Source organism: Eleutherodactylus coqui, chromosome 3, assembly GCF_035609145.1.
Source record: "Eleutherodactylus coqui strain aEleCoq1 chromosome 3, aEleCoq1.hap1, whole genome shotgun sequence".
NCBI lineage: Eukaryota > Metazoa > Chordata > Amphibia > Anura > Eleutherodactylidae > Eleutherodactylus > Eleutherodactylus coqui.
Window position 1 is genome coordinate 303,188,159 of NC_089839.1, and position 21,782 is coordinate 303,209,940.

The following is a 21,782-nucleotide window of genomic DNA, read 5'->3' on the forward strand; positions in this document are numbered from 1 at the left end:
CCGGCCGATCAGCTGTGCGGGTGTATGCCGGTCAGCGGACCCCGGCCGATCAGCTGTGCGGGTGTATGCCGGTCAGCGGACCCCGGCCGATCAGCTGTGCGGGTGTATGCCGGTCAGCGGACCCCGACCGATCAGCTGTGCGGGTGTATGCCGGTCAGCGGACCCCGGCCGATCAGCTGTGCGGGTGTATGCCGGTCAGCGGACCCCGGCCGATCAGCTGTGCGGGTGTATGCCGGTCAGCGGACCCCGGCCGATCAGCTGTGCGGGTGTATGCCGGTCAGCGGACCCCGGCCGATCAGCTGTGCGGGTGTATGCCGGTCAGCGGACCCCGACCGATCAGCTGTGCGGGTGTATGCCGGTCAGCGGACCCCGGCCGATCAGCTGTGCGGGTGTATGCCGGTCAGCGGACCCCGGCCGATCAGCTGTGCGGGTGTATGCCGGTCAGCGGACCCCGGCCGATCAGCTGTGTGGGTGTATGCCGGTCAGCGGACCCCGGCCGATCAACTATTGATTAACTATCCTGATCATAGGTCATCAATAGTATTTATGCTTGGAAAGGCCCTTTAATGCACCTTAACACCGAGCAACTACCGTACAGAAAGTGGTCACAAAAGTTGCTGAAGTTAGGAGGGGGGTGCCGCTAGAATATAGATGATGATGATTCGGATGTATGCAAGTAGTCCGAAGGGCCGTCTCAGTAGTGCAGCTTCATGCTTTGCGACTACAAGTGATCAGATCACAGCGGAGAAGTCAGATAGTAAATGGATTGAACATCTTTTACTGCCCACTAAAGAGCTTCCATATAAGCGTCTCGGAGGTCTCGCTAATTTACGGGGTCTGCAGGCTCCCCGTTAGCATTCTTGTGCTTGCAGCATTTCTAGCAGTAAATAGATGCAGACTGCGTTCTCCCGTTAACCCCGCAGCCGCCGGCCGCGACATTTACATTTGTCTTTTATGCAGGGAAAAGACGGGCATAGGAGGCGTCGGGGGAGCGTCCGCCCTCACAGGCGCCCGGGCACAGCGTACCTTCTTTTGAAGTTTATCCACAAATCCGATGGGGTTGGTCAGGGCGTCCCTCTGGTGCTGCGATAATCCTTCCAGATCTAGAACCGCCTGCGAGCGCTGCGCCTCCAGCACCGAGATCGTCTGCAGGAGCCGCTGATAGCTGCGAGGACAAGAAAAGAGAATTATGAGGGAAACAGCAAGATAAGTCCGAGCGGGAAGAGATCCGAGGTCACAGAGAAAAAACAGAATATGCACCATTGGAGCACGCGTCCTCAAACTGATCCTCTGACCCTCTTCCTGGCAAACCCATCGAACAACGTGCTTACGCTATTCGCAGACGACCATCATATAACAAAACCCCCAATTCTAGACCACATGTCCGCAAGAGGCAGCCATGGCGGAAGTGGAGATAAACAGCTGCCACATACATATGATGCCGCTCATCTAGTTGGAAGCCGTAGGATCCAGGCAGGTCTAAACCCAATGCTGGCAACGGCTAGCCATGCTTAGAAAGATCTAGAGCCAGTCTTACATGGCTGATAACAGGGAACAATTAACTTTACTCAACTGCCCAAGTAATTAGACCCAAGACAGTTGTCAGATATAACGCATATTATGTAAGGCGGTAATTAAAGGGCCACTCCTGCAAAAGCACATTCCCATCCCTGCCCCCTTCACCTGATTGCCTGTAACACTCTGGAGGTCTGTGCAGTGCCGCCCCCAGTCTGATGCTAATCAGCCACCATCTTGATGGTGAGATTTTTTTTTAGCTTTCAATCAATCCCATGATGCATCAGCACAAGATTAGCTGAGGTTATACCATTTCTGCGTGCTGGGGAGGTAGGATGGCAGTTTATTATCAGGAGGATGAGCTGTGATCTCCTCTATTATACTTGTATAATCATCATCAGTAACTGGGACAGGAGTGTTTACTTTCCCCTCTGAGCAGTTTCTGTGGTATCAATAGCAAAGGTCCCCTTTAATAGAGAGTAATTTATTACCTTCTCATTTAATTTAAAGGGGTATCTCACCTAGTCCTTTCATGGTAGAGCTGAGACCCCTCTGTGTGCCGTCCCCCTCACCCCCGGCTAGGGATCACATAAACATCCGTCTTGCGGCGTTTCCATAAATCCTATTGAAGTGAATGGTTACGGAAATAGCAGAGCTCACTGAGCCACACGACATCCATAACCCCGGTCAGACGCTTCGGATGTGTCTGGAATCCAATTACCCCCGGCTGTCGCATACAGGCCGGATGGGGGTCTTAGGCGGGGTTCTCACAGGGCGGATTCTCGGAGGAAATCTCGCAGTTTGGCCGCAGCAAAAAAAACGCAAGATTTCCGCCGGGAAAACCGCCACAGCAGAACCCGCGGCGGCTTTGAAGCGGCCCGGCCTCTTGCTCTTCCGCTGTGGACGGCGCTCCCATAGAGGAGAGCATGGCCACAGTGGAAAAAAAAATAAAAGGAACATGCTGCAGCCGGCAAATCCGTGCCGCAGGAGTGGCTTCTGCCGGCTTAGCCACAGCAGATTTGCCGTCCCATGGGGACGAGATTTCTCAGAAATCTCGTCCACGTGACTGGCTAATCCCGGAATTAGCGGCCACTTGCAGATTTGCCGCGGCGAAATTCCGCACGGAATTTCCGCGGCAAATCCACCCTGTGTGAACACAGCCTTAAGGAGCAATTCTGGAGTCAGGTTGCAGACGGGTCTCCTATCTATCAGACTACTGGCCACTTGTCCTCGGGATACTTCATCAATAGTTGATCGGCCGGGAACCGCCGCTCGGGGTCGTCACTGAAGAAGCTGAGGCCCCCACATGAGCGCTGCAGCCTCTTCTTAGGACAGGGACATCGCATGGTCTGAGAGCAACTCTGTCCCATTGAAGTGAGCTGCAATACCAGGCACAGCCACTATGCAATGTACAGCGCTGTGCCTGGTATGGACTGAAGCTCCCACAGCACTCACTATTCAATTAGCTGTTCAATGGAGACCCCGAGAGACGGACGATCAACTATTGATGACCAATCCCGAGGACCGCTCACCAGTAATGTAGTCCCAGAGAACCACCAATACCAATTCCTGCAGTAAACAGGAGTAATTTACATTTTTGTGCAGCGAAGGCACCTGGTGTAACAGAACAATAGATGAATTTGGGGAGGAGAGTAAAGGAGCAGGTCATCGGGCGCCGCCATCACGCGTATTACATGTGTGTTTTTCACGCACGGTGCTAACAGCCCACTGATTTCTATTGGGTCTCTCAAACCTGCGGGTTTTTTTTAACACGCTTCATATACACAGCAGATCCAATTTTGCGGCATAATACACACCACTAAATGCCATGGGGATGGCAGAACTCCCCATATCCTACCCTGAAGCCGGGTAAGCGGGGGTTAAACTAGTAAACTGTGTTTAGTTCATGTATAGCGGACAGCTCCGGACCCCTCTGCAGGTTCTACACCGGTCATATATAAGTGCACCACCAAAGAAGGGATACTGCCTTCGGTACACGGATGGCGTGCGCAGCGCTCCGCGGATGCGACTGGTCCCTTTTTCTACACGGAAAAACCTGAAGGTGCCAAAAATTACAGAAAAACTGCTGGTGGATTAATAAAAGAAAAAAAAAAGATAACATTCAGTCCTCGTTCACACGGTACAACTCTGGTCAGAATTTGGAAACCTAAACCATGAACGGGCCCCGCAGAGTATAACGGGGCGATCCGCCGCTCCGCTGGGTTCTAGGCTCCGGCTTTCTAGAATGGAAATAAACACAGACGTGCGAACCGAACCGACCTCACAGCATGAGATAACAGCCTGGCATCTAATAAACACTGCTGGGTCAGACAGGGGATGCAGCTGATACCATACAGACAAACTGTGGTACAACAGCACCATCTAGTGTCTGTTACACAGAATGCACACAGCACTCAATAATACAGGGATACAACCAACCAAACCCCACATGGATAGTGACATGTGGACCCGCCATCATCCCTACTGCCAAGGGGAAGGGTAACACTCAGTTGTCAATCTACTCATCCATTTTCAGGAGGAATAACAGAGGAATGGCACAATGAAGAGAAGATGCCCCAGAATGCGCGAACGCAATCATATCAGGAGGATTCTGCCCCCTGGGCATCATGATGGATGGCGCTGCACTTAGGAGGGTTTTACATCACTATAATGTGGTACTCCAACTACCCCAGACTTGGGTCACTCTGTAAGGCTTCTAGGGTGACCAAAGTCCGGTTTAGAAGAACCACCACAGGGATTGGTCATCAATAGAAGATTGTGGGAGTCCACCTCCCCGCACCTCTGGTCAGCTGCTTGAAGGGGCCACAGCAGCCCCGTCCAGTATAAGTTTTTTTTTACGCCCTTGCAAGAGACTTCAGTTGGCGATCATCTGCATGTACTATATACTGCAATACTTCAGTATTGCAGTATACTGCACATTTAATGCATCTATTAAGTCACAGTCAGGGCTTAAAAGGGGTTGTACCAAAACTGCAAGTCATCCCCTCTCCCCAGGAGACAACTTGCTGATCGGTGGGGGTCTCAGTGTTGAATCCCCCACCGATCTCCAGAACAGAACTCCCGTGTCCCGCTCTCCTGTCATTGTGGGGATCACTTTTCCTCCCGCAGTGACATCACTAAGAATTAAACGCTGGCCAATCATGCGCATTCATCTCATCAGGGCTGAAGGGTGCGCTCGGGAATCCTCGCAGTCCCATTGACAGTGAATGGAGCACTAGTGCGACCAGCGCTCCCCTTTAAGTCCACTCCTCAGTCTGCAATTTTGGTATAACCCCTTTAATAGGTAAAAATCCATGGCAGGCCTGGGAGTCTTCACAAGTGTCCAGACTACCACAGTAACCAAATGCTACTCCAAAAGTTTGTTATATGGGTGATACTCAAAAAAACAGAGGGAGCTCCCTCAGTCAGGGCATTTAAATGGTGCGGTTAGTACTGACAACAGCATCCCAACGGCTGGGATAGGAGTCGTCTCCAATCCCAGCCAGGCGTCAGCAGTCAAAGCCCAGCAGACATGTACAGGGTATGTAGCGGGTCCGGCCCTGAGCCTGCTGCATACACTGACACGGCACAGGATAGGCCCAAAAATGTCTGAACAGTGAGGGTCCGGGGGGCTCTACTGGGCGCTATGGCCTCTTCAATGTTTACATCCTGTTAGTACTGAGACCGCCATACTTTTCATGGCAGCCATGGTCTTCCTGCTTGCGCTGCAGTCTCTACAGAAGCCTCCACAACTACAAGCTCCCGCGATTAAAACTTTGCAAACAAATCATAAAACCCAAGTCTGCTACCGAAAACGTAAAAAACGTACAGAAAAACCAACAGAAACTGATGAAAACCTTCAGGATCTGAAACAATGGCGCAATACCGGTTAGCGGAAAATAAAGTTACCATGGTTACACGTACTCTTTGTTGTGTTTCAACGCCACGTGATCGGACTCGAAGTAGTAGACGTCAGGCTCCTCCTCCTCCTCCGCAGGCTGGATGCTGCCGCTCTCCCTGGCGGATGGCGCGGCGCACTCGGCGGCAGGGCAGGCGGGCTTCTCCTGTGAACACTTTACGGCAAAGTTTTGCTTTTTGTCGCAACCGACATCTTCCTGCTGAACCCCGGAGCCGTTCAGGGCGGTGACAAGTCCGCTGTTCTTGCCGGGACCCTCCTCCACCTGCCCGTTCTCCTCGCAAAGAGACGGGCCGTCTTTGACCGGCTTCCTTTGGGAAGTTCTTAGAGTATATCTATGTTCTTGAGTGTCTGAGAAGAAAGCCTCCAAAGGAGCAAGAGCCTCCAACCCCGGCGAATCCAACATGGACTCCACCGACCCCGGCTTGTCCTGAGCAGGGCTCGGAGGTTTTTGTTCTTTCGCGCCGCTGTCGCCTACGACGTCCAGCTCCTCCTCGGAGTCCCTTATTGTCGACGACGGCTCGGCGTGGCAGGGGTCCGCCCCGGCCGCTTCATTGGTCTGGTTGATGCAGTTATTAACTATTTCATGGTCCTGTCTATCTGCCTGCTCCTCGGAGTGTGTGCAAGGCACATTATGGTCTGAAAGCGCGTCCTTTTTGCAGATGCCGGGCACGGGGCGGGGCATTAACGAGCTCCCGTTCTCTGATACGGTTAATTCCTTGGAGGGTGGGAACACGCTGCTATTATTCGGTTTAACACCCCCGCCCGACGGGTGATTATTACAGTTTACAGCAGCAGTCTCATTGTCAATACCGTTAATGGCCTGATGGTTAAAACAGTCGCCATCAGGGAGGGTCTTTTTCACGAGTTCGTCCGCCGCGGAGTCGGTTTTGACTTCCCTTTGGTGACTATCATCCAGTAGAACACATCGATGAGCTCGTTTAGGACGGGGAGTCTCTGGTTCATTGTCGGACTCCGAGTTCCTCCTCTCCAAGGGCTCTTTCGGCAATGTACTGGACAATTCCTCCTCCGGGCTGCCAGGTTCCCCGGATCGCAGGTAGCGTTTGATCTTCTTCAGCACAGGCGACAGCGGAGCGCTGGGCTTTTTGTCGCCGTTTTCCACGCTGTCTTTCTCGTTGCTGTCTTTCTCCGACACAGACAGCCCCCTCTTTCTTGGGCTCACCCAAGATTCCCGAGGAGCCGACTGCTTCACCTCAGCGCTCTTGGGGACGTTTCCCTTTTGGAGCGGGGCGGGTTCAGGCCTTTTCTTAGGAGATCTTGATCTTAGAAGGGATGGAGGGACGACCTCGTCGGCGTGAGCGATGCTGCGGTTCCTCAGGGTGCGGCCACAGAAGCTTTCGTCCAATCCGTTCAAGCCCACGGTAGATCTTGTAACACGAGTCGATCGAGAAGCAGCCATGCTATGGATCACCCCAACTGTGAGATCGACATGATCCTCTCATTGGGAAACCTGCAAAACAAAGAGAGAAGTCAGAATAGTAAATCTGGGCGGTAAAACTATAGATTTGTTCCTTCAACTCTACCAAAAGTGACATTTTCTCCATATTCTGAGTCTGCAGTCATCATAACCCAGAAACATGGGCAAGATGACGCAATACATACTTTCTACTAATTTCTGATACACTTAAGCTAATATTTCCCTCCATTCATCCTGCAAATGTCTGGTGAGTTCTCTCAAAGAAGATGCATTGGCCCATCTACACTAGTGCGAGGAGCGTCATCATTGGGCAGTTGAGCAATGGGAGGAACATTCTATGAAGTGACGAATCACACTACTCCATCTTCACGTCAGAGGGACATACCTAGGTGTGGGGGATCCTGGGAAACACTATTTGCCCGAGTGTGTTGTACCAACAGTTACGTACAGCAGAGGCTGTTATGGTCTGGGGACGTTTTTTGTGGCACGGTCTGTCTGTTGGTTGTAGTAGAAGACCCATGAACATGGAGGTGCCCTGACATTCTAGACAATAATGTGCTGCTGACAGTGTGACAGTACTCTGAGAAGGGTCGGCCATACTTCCAACCAGACAACGCGCCTCGTCACAAATCCAGTGCTGTGTTCCGTTGGTTTGAGGATACGGATGTTCCATGATTGGACCGGCTGCACACAGTCCCGACCTGAACCTACTGAACATATCTGGAACATCGGGTCAGAAATTATGAACAGTTTCCATCTTTGAGAGAACTCGGCAGAAATTTGCAGGATGAATAGAGGGAAATAGAGGCTGAAGTGCATCAGACGTTAGTAGAAAGTATGCCACAGAGAGTATCCAATGTCATCAGGGCCAAAGGAGCCCCACTGAGTACCATCATATGGGAATAATGACTACTTGTGATTCGGGCGTCCAATTACTTTTTGTAGGATAATGTATTCCTCTATAGGACTCAACCCCTTCAAAAAACAGCCCCACGGGGCGGCCTGGAAATCACATTCTGCAGCGCTGACATAAATGTGCCGGTCACTGCACTGGCTGCCCCTCAAATACAGAATCCAATTCAAACTCGCCACCACAAAGCCCTCCGCAGCACCGCGCCGCCCTACATTGCTTCCCTCATCTCAATCCACCTCCCAGGCGCAGCCTCCACTCCGCTAACAGAATTAGACTAAGCGCCCCTTTAACCTGAACCTCTCATTCCCGCCTCCAAGACTTCTCCAGAGCAGCACCGGTCCTCTGGAACGCGCTACCAGAAAATATCCGGGTAATCACGGACACACTAAACTTCAGGCGTGCTCTAAAAACGCACCTCTTCAGGGAGGCATACCGCATTCCCTAAACAAACCCCTCTGTACCCCCTGATAACATGCTCCCTGACCTACTGACTGCAATCCCTACTAGCCATCATTAACCGCCCCTGCAGCCATACCGATTCAGCCATTATATGGCCTGACCATCTTTTGAGCGATAATCGCTGTGTCTACACGCGCGCCCATCGTGCACTTTTCGTTCATCGCTGACTTCAAGCCAGCTTGAAAACCGTCATTCCTGTTTATTAGGACCACACGTTGAGTTCTCCGCGGGTAGCGCTAATAGCATTCTTTCAGCTGCAGACCCGCTTGAGAACAATGCAGCTGAATGCAGATAACAGACGCGGGGCTCAGGAGAGCGACGCCGCTGCAGTCCATGCCAGGCACAGCCCATTCCTGCTCTCAGGCCACGTGACCAATGAAGGTGATGTGATAGGCCTGAGAAGGGGCTGCGGTGGGGGGCTCACCTTAGTGCTGCTGCCTGTTCACCCTGCTGATCGGCTAGTCATCAATAGTTAAAAGACATTATCCCAAAATCTAAAGTCCAATGTCCTTGCAAGTGGGGAATGCGTCATCACAGCGATGAGGACCACACAGGGCGCCGGTCTCAGGATGGGTAGTGGTCTCCATCAATCATACAGCTATCAATAGGGGATAACTTTAGATTTTGGGATAAGTCCTCCCTTAGATTACATTAACTGCCGGCAGTTGCCACTAGAGGGAGCTAATTGCTTTCAAATTCATACAGCTTCCATTGAGCTCAATAATAAATCTGCATACAGTAAAGCTCCCCCTACTGGTGGCTGCAGAAAACTAGAATATTTTAAGACGACCAGTCATGTCCTTATGTCTGCAGGCTATGTGCATCGCGTAGCAGCCGCGGCCCTGCGGATAATACCGCCACTCTTTTCCACTCCCCTCCTTAAATTTGCCCTCCTGTCAGAAGGGTCAGCTACATAGTGTTGCAACCCGCTGACAGACTACCGCTACTGCTCTTTTTTTTCTACTCACCCCTGTTCCCCTCTACCTACTCTCCTTAGATTCGGCTGTAGGTGCTGTAAAAGTGTCAAGTGGGCGGTCTCCACCACTAAATGTCAATCAATCCGGACATCACCTCCTACTGGAAGTGAGTGGTGGGGACCGCCCACTTGACACATTAAGGTCGTCGAACACAGACGGGTCAGATTCTGCGTGCCTTCTCTTTCTGTAATGCAGATGCCCGCCGTCGGTCACGCGCAGTACAGATTTCTTTTTTTAAAAGGCGATGACGCGGGTACTTGAGTCCTATTCGCAATGTTAATTGCGGATGGGCTGCGGGTCGGACGGCCTCCATTGACTTCATGGGAGGCCGTCCGCAGCAAAATGGAGCATGCTGGGATTTTTCCTGCGCTCGCAGAAATCGCAATTCGTTTCCAATTGAGTGTGAAGGAAAAAGCGATTTTTACATACGTTCACTGCGTGCCATGCGCTGCGCATCCTTCGTGCGGACGCCGAGCGCAGATCCTGCTATTCAAATCCGCCCGTGTGACAGCGGCCTAACAGCGCCGAGACCTAAATCTAAGATGAACCGGTATAGGGGAACGGGGGCGAGTACGGAGGAAAGAGCCGTTAGCAGTGGTGTGACAGCGGGTACGAACGCCTGACATGTCAAAGCGACCTCAAAAGTTTTGCTCATTGGGGGTCCCACTGCTGAGACGCCGCTGATCTCTGAGATGAAGGGGCTGCCGCGCTCCCTCCAGAGCTGCCCCCATCCCGCTCATCAGCGTCTCCCCGCCCCTGAAGATGGCCGCATAGAGTTCTGGAATCATCTACACCTCCGTCTTCAAAACTTTTGATACATTAGTTCTAACATGTCACAAGTTTGCCAACAGTTCATTAACTCTTTATTTCCATCTCTGCTCCAACTTCCAGAACGACGAACGGATCAGCCAAGAATTCTGACCCTAAAAGACGGACGGGCGAGGTTGTTGTGAGACCCGTATGGCGGCGCAGAGGGGGGGGTCTCACATCTGACACTTTCAGTCTCCCCCCCTCCAGTCATTACTTGCAGCCGTCATGGCCGACGCTCTCGGCTCCCTCACTGCCCGGTTTTCACGCGCCGCAGCTCTACAATCCTGCCGCCTCAGCAGAGCGTGTGCATGAAGTAGAAACGTTGGCACAGACACACGCCCATCCCTGCAGACGGTCAGACGGGCGCAGGGGGGCGAAGAGGAGAATGGGGGGGTATTAAGGGGGCGTTCGCAGGCGGAGGATTTGGGCGCAGGTCCGCAGCAGATTTCACGCTTTCTAAATGCAGTGAATAGAACCCGCTGATTTCAATGGGTTTGTTCGCCGGCGTAGATTTTGCGTGCGCAATTCGGCCATGCAAAAAAAAAAAGTTGGAGTGTGTTCTATCCTTCTACGGATTTGCGCTCCGAGGGTCCCCACAGAAGTCAATGGGGGTGCGGAAGTGTGAGCGCAAAACACGAGGAGACGCGCGAAACACTTACGGAATTCCGCTAGAAGAATAACACAACTGGAACTGATCCGCCATTCCAATCGCCGCGGCGCTGCGGTGGATTACGCTCATGAGCGCAAAATGGGCTCCATTCATAGAGCAAAAACAGTGCACCGAGGTGAAGGCGGGCGCCGGGCGCGGTCACACGGCGGAGCTCAACACGGATTTTTTTCCCGCAAACAGCCTTTAAAATTCGCAGCAAAATCCGCGTCTTTCTGCCGCGCCGTTAACGGGCAAAATCCACGTGTAGAATTACAACGCGGAAACCCGCGGCTCCAGGTCCCGTCTCCACGCGGAGATGCACCGAAATTACGCACACAATTTTTTTCCCATTAAAAAAAAGCTAAACCTGCGGGCGGATCTGAGGCAAAACGGGCGGCTGAAAGGCGCGGATTCTGCGGCGGTTATTAGGGGCAGATTTCCCGCAGATCGTCCCACCATGTGACTTCCAGTACCCGGGCAGGCGATGGGCACAGCTCAGACCGCCTCCCTCGTAACGCCATCGCTCCGTATAACCGCGGCCTCCCGCAGTCACAGGTTACACCCGCTCACCGCCATCTGGTTCCATCATAAGACGGTTCCGTTTTGGCGCAGTTCTATATGCGCCGCTCTGCGGACTCCTCCGGGCACTTTCACGAGGGCCGTCCAATTAAGATTTTTGGCTAAAAATCGGCAAAAAAATGCGCTAAACTGTGCCGCAGATTTTGCCTATTTTATTGCAAAAAGCAAAAATCCGCGAAGTGAAGCGACGTCCGCGGTGCGCCGCCCTCCGTGCGGATCGTCCAGCAGCAGCGATGAGATTTCCAGTTTTTTTTCCGTAGCGCTGCTCCAAAAACGGAACAGAATGACGGAAAACCCCAACAGGAACGGCGCGCTGGCGGTCTAAACGAGGGGTACTGCTCCGGGTGGGCGGCGCCCGCGGTTGTGGGGTCTCCGAGCTCCATCGTGCGGCGCACAGGAGGCCATGCGGTCGGTCCAGAGACGTTGGGACTGCGTCCGGCAGCGGGGGACTTCATTCACTACTCACCTTATACAACAGCTTGTGCGTGCTGGAGAACTACTACTCCCAGCATGCCAGCTCTGTCACACATGCTGGGAGTTGTAGTTTCACACCAGCCACAGGTAGCAGCTGACCCCCAGCATTACAACCCCACCCCGCCCCCCGAATTAAGGGAACCCCAACTTTCCCAGCCACCCCATGTCCACACCGCATCCCCAGACCCCGCCCACAGCAAGCACAGGCCACGCCCCTCCATCCTGCCTCTGCTCCCGTCGGCACGTCCTACCGGCGCCCCCTCCTGGCCTCCCTCGCGTCCCTCCCTCAGTGCCCGCACGTGACCCCGGTGCCGCACACGCTCGCCCCTCCCTGCGCCCGGTGCCGCTCCTCACCTCCCTCCTCTCTCCCCCGGACATGTCTTCCCATCACGTTCCCGCGAGAGGAGAGTATTCTCGCGAGAGCAACGAGCGCACGCTGACTCCTCCCTTTATGCTAATGATTCAAGGCGGCAGCTAGCTAAATTCCGCCCATATGGTAGGCGGAACCAAACACGCCCATAACAACGCTGACTCCGCCCGTGTGGCGTTGTAATGTAACCCGCACAGCAAGGGAATGCAAGGTAGGCGGAGCCAACAATCGCATAGCAACCGTCTGAAGATGACTCCTCCCAAACACGGCTGGGCGCTAATATTATCAAAGCAGCTCACGATTCGGGGCGGAGCAGAACACGAGCATAGCAACAGACACATTGTTAAAGGTGTGTCCTATAGGCTCCTCCTCTTCCGTAGGGTTAGTCTAGCGAAAGCGGCCAGGACGGGGCGGGGCCAAAAAGCTGCACCTGCTCACACCTGAGCACGTAAGGGCGCGACATAACAACAAAGACTCCTGAGGCAACCCAGATATGCTGCAGGAGGTGCAGAACGGGCGGGAGCCACAGGGGGCCGGGAGGAGGGGGGGCAGACTAGAGCGCACAGGGGGGGAGGAGCAGACTAGAGCGCACAGGGGGGGAGGAGCAGACTAGAGCGCACAGGAGGAGGGGGGGGCAGACTAGAGCGCACAGGAGGAGGGGGGGGCAGACTAGAGCGCACAGGAGGAGGGGGGGGGCAGACTAGAGCGCACAGGAGGAGGGGGGGGGGCAGACTAGAGCGCACAGGAGGAGGGGGGGGGGCAGACTAGAGCGCACAGGAGGAGGGGGGGGGCAGACTAGAGCGCACAGGAGGAGGGGGGGGCAGACTAGAGCGCACAGGAGGAGGGGGGGGGCAGACTAGAGCGCACAGGAGGGGGGGAGGAGCAGACTAGAGCGCACAGGAGGGGGGGAGGAGCAGACTAGAGCGCACAGGAGGGGGGGCGGGGCAGACTAGAGCGCACAGGAGGGGGGGCGGGGCAGACTAGAGCGCACAGGAGGGGGGGCGGGGCAGACTAGAGCGCACAGGAGGGGGGGCGGGCAGACTAGAGCGCACAGGAGGGGGGGCGGGGCAGACTAGAGCGCACAGGAGGGGGGGCGGGGCAGACTAGAGCGCACAGGAGGGGGGGGCGGGGCAGACTAGAGCGCACAGGAGGGGGGGCGGGGCAGACTAGAGCGCACAGGAGGGGGGGCGGGGCAGACTAGAGCGCACAGGAGGGGGGGCGGGGCAGACTAGAGCGCACAGGAGGGGGGGCGGGGCAGACTAGAGCGCACAGGAGGGGGGGCGGGGCAGACTAGAGCGCACAGGAGGGGGGGCGGGGCAGACTAGAGCGCACAGGAGGGGGGGCGGGGCAGACTAGAGCGCACAGGAGGGGGGGCGGGGCAGACTAGAGCGCACAGGAGGGGGGGCGGGGCAGACTAGAGCGCACAGGAGGGGGGCGGGCAGACTAGAGCGCACAGGAGGGGGGGCGGGGCAGACTAGAGCGCACAGGAGGGGGGCGGGGCAGACTAGAGCGCACAGGAGGGGGGGCGGGGCAGACTAGAGCGCACAGGAGGGGGGGCGGGGCAGACTAGAGCGCACAGGAGGGGGGGCGGGGCAGACTAGAGCGCACAGGAGGGGGGGCGGGGCAGACTAGAGCGCACAGGAGGGGGGGCGGGGCAGACTAGAGCGCACAGGAGGGGGGGCGGGGCAGACTAGAGCGCACAGGAGGGGGGGCGGGGCAGACTAGAGCGCACAGGAGGGGGGGCGGGGCAGACTAGAGCGCACAGGAGGGGGGGCGGGGCAGACTAGAGCGCACAGGAGGGGGGGGGCAGACTAGAGCGCACAGGAGGGGGGGGGCAGACTAGAGCGCACAGGAGGGGGGGGACAGACTAGAGCGCACAGGAGGGGGGGGGCAGACTAGAGCGCACAGGAGGGGGGGGGCAGACAAGAGCGCACAGGAGGGGGGGGGCAGACTAGAGCGCACAGGAGGGGGGGGGCAGACTAGAGCGCACAGGAGGGGGGGGGCAGACTAGAGCGCACAGGAGGGGGGGCAGACTAGAGCGCACAGGAGGGGGGGGCAGACTAGAGCGCACAGGAGGGGGGGGGCAGACTAGAGCGCACAGGAGGGGGGGGCAGACTAGAGCGCACAGGAGGGGGGGGCAGACTAGAGCGCACAGGAGGGGGGGGCAGACTAGAGCGCACAGGAGGGGGGGGCAGACTAGAGCGCACAGGAGGGGGGGCAGACTAGAGCGCACAGGAGGGGGGGGCAGACTAGAGCGCACAGGAGGGGGGGGGGCAGACTAGAGCGCACAGGAGGGGGGGGCAGACTAGAGCGCACAGGAGGGGGGGGCAGACTAGAGCGCACAGGAGGGGGGGGCAGACTAGAGCGCACAGGAGGGGGGGGCAGACTAGAGCGCACAGGAGGGGGGGGCAGACTAGAGCGCACAGGAGGGGGGGGCAGACTAGAGCGCACAGGAGGGGGGGGGCAGACTAGAGCGCACAGGAGGGGGGGGGCAGACTAGAGCGCACAGGAGGGGGGCAGACTAGAGCGCACAGGGGGGGCAGACTAGAGCGCACGGGGGGGGGGGGCAGACTAGAGCGCACGGGGGGGGGCAGACTAGAGCGCACGGGGGGGGGGCAGACTAGAGCGCACAGGAGGGGGGGGGCAGACTAGAGCGCACAGGGGGGGGGCAGACTAGAGCGCACAGGAGGGGGGGGCAGACTAGAGCGCACAGGAGGGGGGGGGCAGACTAGAGCGCACAGGAGGGGGGGGCAGACTAGAGCGCACAGGAGGGGGGGGGGCAGACTACAGCGCACAGGAGGGGGGGCAGACTAGAGCGCACAGGAGGGGGGGCAGACTAGAGCGCACAGGAGGGGGGGCAGACTAGAGCGCACAGGAGGGGGGGGCAGACTAGAGCGCACAGGAGGGGGGGCAGACTAGAGCGCACAGGAGGGGGGGCAGACTAGAGCGCACAGGAGGGGGGGGCAGACTAGAGCGCACAGGAGGGGGGGGCAGACTAGAGCGCACAGGAGGGGGGGGGCAGACTAGAGCGCACAGGAGGGGGGGGGCAGACTAGAGCGCACAGGAGGGGGGGGGCAGACTAGAGCGCACAGGAGGGGGGGGCAGACTAGAGCGCACAGGAGGGGGGGGGCAGACTAGAGCGCACAGGAGGGGGGGCAGACTAGAGCGCACAGGAGGGGGGGGCAGACTAGAGCGCACAGGAGGGGGGGCAGACTAGAGCGCACAGGAGGGGGGGGGCAGACTAGAGCGCACAGGAGGGGGGGGCAGACTAGAGCGCACAGGAGGGGGGGCAGACTAGAGCGCACAGGAGGGGGGGGGGCAGACTAGAGCGCACAAGAGGGGGGGCAGACTAGAGCGCACAGGAGGGGGGGGGCAGACTAGAGCGCACAGGAGGAGGGGGGCAGACTAGAGCGCACAGGAGGAGGGGGGGCAGACTAGAGCGCACAGGAGGAGGGGGGGCAGACTAGAGCGCACAGGAGGAGGGGGGGCAGACTAGAGCGCACAGGAGGAGGGGGGGCAGACTAGAGCGCACAGGAGGAGGGGGGCAGACTAGAGCGCACAGGAGGAGGGGGGGCAGACTAGAGCGCACAGGAGGAGGGGGGGGGCAGACTAGAGCGCACAGGAGGAGGGGGGGGCAGACTAGAGCGCACAGGAGGAGGGGGGCAGACTAGAGCGCACAGGAGGAGGGGGGGCAGACTAGAGCGCACAGGAGGAGGGGGGGCAGACTAGAGCGCACAGGAGGACGGGGGGCAGACTAGAGCGCACAGGAGGAGGGGGGGGCAGACTAGAGCGCACAGGGGGGGAGGAGCAGACTAGAGCGCACAGGGGGGGAGGAGCAGACTAGAGCGCACAGGGGGGGAGGAGCAGACTAGAGCGCACAGGGGGGAGGAGCAGACTAGAGCGCACAGGAGGAGGGGGGGCAGACTAGAGCGCACAGGAGGAGGGGGGGCAGACTAGAGCGCACAGGAGGAGGGGGGCAGACTAGAGCGCACAGGAGGAGGGGGGGCAGACTAGAGCGCACAGGAGGAGGGGGGCAGACTAGAGCGCACAGGAGGAGGGGGGGCAGACTAGAGCGCACAGGAGGGGAGGGGGGGCAGACTAGAGCGCACAGGAGGGGGGGAGGAGCAGACTAGAGCGCACAGGAGGGGGGGGCAGACTAGAGCGCACAGGAGGAGGGCGGAGCAGACTAGAGCGCACAGGAGGGGGGGCGGAGCAGACTAGAGCGCACAGGAGGGGGGGCGGAGCAGACTAGAGCGCACAGGAGGGGGGGCGGAGCAGACTAGAGCGCACAGGAGGGGGGGCGGGGCAGACTAGAGCTCACAGGAGGGGGGCGGGGCAGACTAGAGCTCACAGGAGGGGGGGCGGGGCAGACTAGAGCGCACAGGAGGGGGGGCGGGGCAGACTAGAGCGCACAGGAGGGGGGGCGGGGCAGACTAGAGCGCACAGGAGGGGGGGGCGGGGCAGACTAGAGCGCACAGGAGGGGGGGCGGGGCAGACTAGAGCGCACAGGAGGGGGGGCGGGGCAGACTAGAGCGCACAGGAGGGGGGGCGGGGCAGACTAGAGCGCACAGGAGGGGGGGCGGGGCAGACTAGAGCGCACAGGAGGGGGGGCGGGGCAGACTAGAGCGCACAGGAGGGGGGGCGGGGCAGACTAGAGCGCACAGGAGGGGGGGCGGGGCAGACTAGAGCGCACAGGAGGGGGGGCGGGGCAGACTAGAGCGCACAGGGGGGGGGCAGACTAGAGCGCACAGGAGGGGGGGCGGGGCAGACTAGAGCGCACAGGAGGGGGGGGCAGACTAGAGCGCACAGGAGGGGGGGGCAGACTAGAGCGCACAGGAGGGGGGGGCAGACTAGAGCGCACAGGAGGGGGGCAGACTAGAGCGCACAGGAGGGGGGGCAGACTAGAGCGCACAGGAGGGGGGGGCAGACTAGAGCGCACAGGAGGGGGGGGCAGACTAGAGCGCACAGGAGGGGGGGGCAGACTAGAGCGCACAGGAGGGGGGGGGCAGACTAGAGCGCACAGGAGGGGGGGCAGACTAGAGCGCACAGGAGGGGGGGCAGACTAGAGCGCACAGGAGGGGGGGCAGACTAGAGCGCACAGGAGGGGGGGCAGACTAGAGCGCACAGGAGGGGGGGGCAGACTAGAGCGCACAGGAGGGGGGCAGACTAGAGCGCACAGGAGGGGGGGGGCAGACTAGAGCGCACAGGAGGGGGGGGCAGACTAGAGCGCACAGGAGGGGGGGGCAGACTAGAGCGCACAGGAGGGGGGGGCAGACTAGAGCGCACAGGAGGGGGGGGCAGACTAGAGCGCACAGGAGGGGGGGGCAGACTAGAGCGCACAGGAGGGGGGGGCAGACTAGAGCGCACAGGAGGGGGGGTGGCAGACTAGAGCGCACAGGAGGGGGGGGCAGACTAGAGCGCACAGGAGGGGGGGCAGACTAGAGCGCACAGGAGGGGGGGGCAGACTAGAGCGCACAGGAGGGGGGGGGCAGACTAGAGCGCACAGGAGGGGGGGGCAGACTAGAGCGCACAGGAGGGGGGGGCAGACTAGAGCGCACAGGAGGGGGGGGGCAGACTAGAGCGCACAGGAGGGGGGGGCAGACTAGAGCGCACAGGAGGGGGGGCAGACTAGAGCGCACAGGAGGGGGGGGCAGACTAGAGCGCACAGGAGGGGGGGGCAGACTAGAGCGCACAGGAGGGGGGGGGCAGACTAGAGCGCACAGGAGGGGGGGGCAGACTAGAGCGCACAGGAGGGGGGGGCAGACTAGAGCGCACAGGAGGGGGGGGCAGACTAGAGCGCACAGGAGGGGGGGCAGACTAGAGCGCACAGGAGGGGGGGCAGACTAGAGCGCACAGGAGGGGGGGGCAGACTAGAGCGCACAGGAGGGGGGGCAGACTAGAGCGCACAGGAGGGGGGGCAGACTAGAGCGCACAGGAGGGGGGGGCAGACTAGAGCGCACAGGAGGGGGGGGGGCAGACTAGAGCGCACAGGAGGGGGGGGCAGACTAGAGCGCACAGGAGGGGGGGGCAGACTAGAGCGCACAGGAGGGGGGGGCAGACTAGAGCGCACAGGAGGGGGGGCAGACTAGAGCGCACAGGAGGGGGGGCAGACTAGAGCGCACAGGAGGGGGGGCAGACTAGAGCGCACAGGAGGGGGGGGCAGACTAGAGCGCACAGGAGGGGGGGGGCAGACTAGAGCGCACAGGAGGAGGGGGGCAGACTAGAGCGCACAGGAGGAGGGGGGGGGCAGACTAGAGCGCACAGGAGGAGGGGGGGCAGACTAGAGCGCACAGGAGGAGGGGGGCAGACTAGAGCGCACAGGAGGAGGGGGGGCAGACTAGAGCGCACAGGAGGAGGGGGGGCAGACTAGAGCGCACAGGAGGAGGGGGGCAGACTAGAGCGCACAGGAGGAGGGGGGGGCAGACTAGAGCGCACAGGAGGAGGGGGGGCAGACTAGAGCGCACAGGAGGAGGGGGGGGCAGACTAGAGCGCACAGGAGGAGGGGGGGCAGACTAGAGCGCACAGGAGGAGGGGGGGCAGACTAGAGCGCACAGGAGGAGGGGGGGCAGACTAGAGCGCACAGGAGGAGGGGGGGCAGACTAGAGCGCACAGGAGGAGGGGGGGCAGACTAGAGCGCACAGGAGGAGGGGGGCAGACTAGAGCGCACAGGAGGAGGGGGGGCAGACTAGAGCGCACAGGAGGAGGGGGGGCAGACTAGAGCGCACAGGAGGAGGAGCAGACTAGAGCGCCCAGGAGGAGGAGGAGAGCAGACTAGAGCGCCCAGGAGAGGAGGGTGGGCAGACTAGAGCGCCCAGGAGCTGGGGGGGGGGGGGAGAGACTAGAGCGCCCAGGAGCTGGGGGGGGGGCAGACTAGAGCGCACAGGAGCTGGGGGGGGCAGACTAGAGCGCACAGGAGCTGGGGGGGCAGACTAGAGCGCACAGGAGCTGGGGGGGGCAGACTAGAGCGCACAGGAGCTGGGGGGGGCAGACTAGAGCGCACAGGAGCTGGGGGGGGCAGACTAGAGCGCACAGGAGCTGGGGGGGGCAGACTAGAGCGCACAGGAGCTGGGGGGGCAGACTAGAGCGCACAGGAGCTGGGGGGGCAGACTAGAGCGCACAGGAGCTGGTGGGGGCAGACTAGAGCGCACAGGAGCTGGGGGGGGCAGACTGGAGCGCACAGGAGCTGGGGGGGCAGACTGGAGCGCACAGGAGCTGGGGGGGCAGACTGGAGCGCACAGGAGCTGGGCGGGCAGACTGGAGCGCACAGGAGCTGGGCGGGCAGACTGGAGCGCACAGGAGCTGGGGGGGCAGACTGGAGCGCACAGGAGCTGGGGGGGCAGACTGGAGCGCACAGGAGCTGGGGGGGCAGACTGGAGCGCACAGGAGCTGGGGGGGCAGACTGGAGCGCACAGGAGCTGGGGGGGCAGACTGGAGCGCACAGGAGCTGGGGGGGCAGACTGGAGCGCACAGGAGCTGGGGGGGCAGACTGGAGCGCACAGGAGCTGGGGGGGGCAGACTGGAGCGCACAGGAGCTGGGGGGGGGCAGACTGGAGCGCACAGGAGCTGGGGGGGGGCAGACTAGAGCGCACAGGAGCTGGGGGGGGCAGACTAGAATGCACAGGAGCTGGGGGGGGCAGACTAGAATGCACAGGAGCTTGGGGGGGCAGACTAGAATGCACAGGAGCTTGGGGGGCAGACTAGAATGCACAGGAGCTTGGGGGGGCAGACTAGAATGCACAGGAGCTTGGGGGGGCAGACTAGAATGCACAGGAGCTTGGGGGGGCAGACTAGAATGCACAGGAGCTTGGGGGGCAGACTAGAATGCACAGGAGCTTGGGGGGGCAGACTAGAATGCACAGGAGCTTGGGGGGGCAGACTAGAATGCACAGGAGCTTGGGGGGGCAGACTAGAATGCACAGGAGCTTGGGGGGGCAGACTAGAATGCACAGGAGCTTGGGGGGGCAGACTAGAATGCACAGGAGCTTGGGGGGCAGACTAGAATGCACAGGAGCTTGGGGGGGCAGACTAGAATGCACAGGAGCTTGGGGGGGGCAGACTAGAATGCACAGGAGCTTGGGGGGCAGACTAGAATGCACAGGAGCTTGGGGGGGCAGACTAGAATGCACAGGAGCTTGGGGGGCAGACTAGAATGCACAGGAGCTTGGGGGGCAGACTAGAATGCACAGGAGCTTGGGGGGCAGACTAGAATGCACAGGAGCTTGGGGGGCAGACTAGAATGCACAGGAGCTGGGGGGAGCAGACTAGAGTGCACAGGAGCTGCGGTGGGGGGAGCAGACTAGAGTGCACAGGAGCTGCGGTGGGGGGGGCAGACTAGAGTGCACAGGAGCTGCGGTGGGGGGGGCAGACTAGAGTGCACAGGAGCTGCGGTGGGGGGGGTTTGTGAATACACCAATTAAATGGACCCGCGTTCAGGCATGAAGAAATACGGACAGAATATACGCCCGCGCGAATGAGCCCTAACAGCGGAATTAACCACTGAGTTTTCAGTGTAAATTCTCTCCCCCCCCCCCCCCCGCAAAAAAAACCCAAAAAACTGCAAAATCTGCATCTTTTTTCATCACCGTTTGTTGCAAATGAATAGAGCAAATTAAAAATCAGCAAAAATCTGTGGAATCCTGATGTGGAAAATTGTGTTTCCGCGTCCGGAAGCCGACGGTCACTTCTTTACAGGAGAAACGCCATTTTCTGTGTCAGCATTCTGCAGGCCCGACCGCAAAGCTAATTCTGCATGCCGGATCTGCAGCAAATTCTGCAGGTCTTATGGTCGGCGGGGGCCATTAACGCATCTATGCAGATAGACTACTACATGTGGGGTGATGTGTCCACGCCGCAGCGCGTTATCAGCCCGCCATCACACGGTTTTGTGTGAAAGCCAGAATTGGATCCAGCAGGAGGGAAATTTATGACAGCTTACGAAAACAGTCTAAGAGAGCTCTGTCCTTGTTGCCCCTAGCAACCAATCACAGCGCAGCTTTCATTTTACCACAGCGCTAAGAGGAAGGAAAGCCGTTACCCATAGCAACCAATCACAGCGCAGCTTTGCTTCCTTATATTGCTGTGGTAAAGTGAAAGCTGCGCTGTGATTGGTTGCCAGGCGTAATGATAAAACAGGTTTCTTTTGTGCAGTTTAAGTAAACCTCAAGTGGCGTTTTTATGGCATATTTCCTTTTGCGGCACGAGTCACGCCAAGAGAACGTTATTCCCCTTCCGCAGGATTACTTTCTGAACAGTAGGGGGCCCGCTCCGTTTATTTTTAATGGGGCTTCTACTGTTGGCACTCAGCTATTTCCGCCAGTCTCACGGCAATTAAATGGCGCAGCAGTGCGTATGCTTAACTGTCCACGGAAAAGATTTCCCAGCATGCTTTATTTTACCGCGGATGAGCTGCATAGATCTCTACGGAAGCGAGCGATCCGGAATTCAGTTGCAGATTTGAAGGCAGATGCCCCTTTTCTTTCATCTTCTCTGTACTGCGGACGGTCCGCACCGCGACCCGTCGGACATGTGCAGTACGGATATTTAAAAAAAAATCTCTACTCATTGCGGAAGGGCTGAGGATCAGACAGCTTTGATTGAAGTCAACGGAAGCCATCCGACCCGCCACACTCCGCAATTAAAATTGTGGATAGATTGTGGGCATCCACATCATCGCCTAGCAATG

The 21,782-nt window shown here is 58.9% G+C and overlaps 1 protein-coding gene across 3 annotated transcripts in view; it reads right to left on the bottom strand.

The window, feature by feature from the left end:
• Nucleotides 1–21,782, bottom strand: part of ZZZ3 (zinc finger ZZ-type containing 3) — a 65,672-nt gene that overhangs the window by 12,716 nt on the left and 31,174 nt on the right. Inside the window, exons 1-3 of one of the 3 annotated variants that reach the window (XM_066597809.1) lie at nucleotides 12,085–12,141; nucleotides 5,440–6,902; nucleotides 1,027–1,165 (exon numbers count right to left, since the gene is read on the bottom strand). In XM_066597809.1, the coding sequence (XP_066453906.1) occupies nucleotides 1,027–1,165; nucleotides 5,440–6,851 (1,551 nt within the window). In that variant the 5' untranslated portion in view covers nucleotides 6,852–6,902; nucleotides 12,085–12,141. Of the gene's footprint in view, nucleotides 1–1,026; nucleotides 1,166–5,439; nucleotides 6,903–7,805; nucleotides 9,180–12,084; nucleotides 12,142–21,782 lie in introns of those variants that run through there. The other 2 variants (XM_066597811.1, XM_066597810.1) reach the window with 2 other exon arrangements.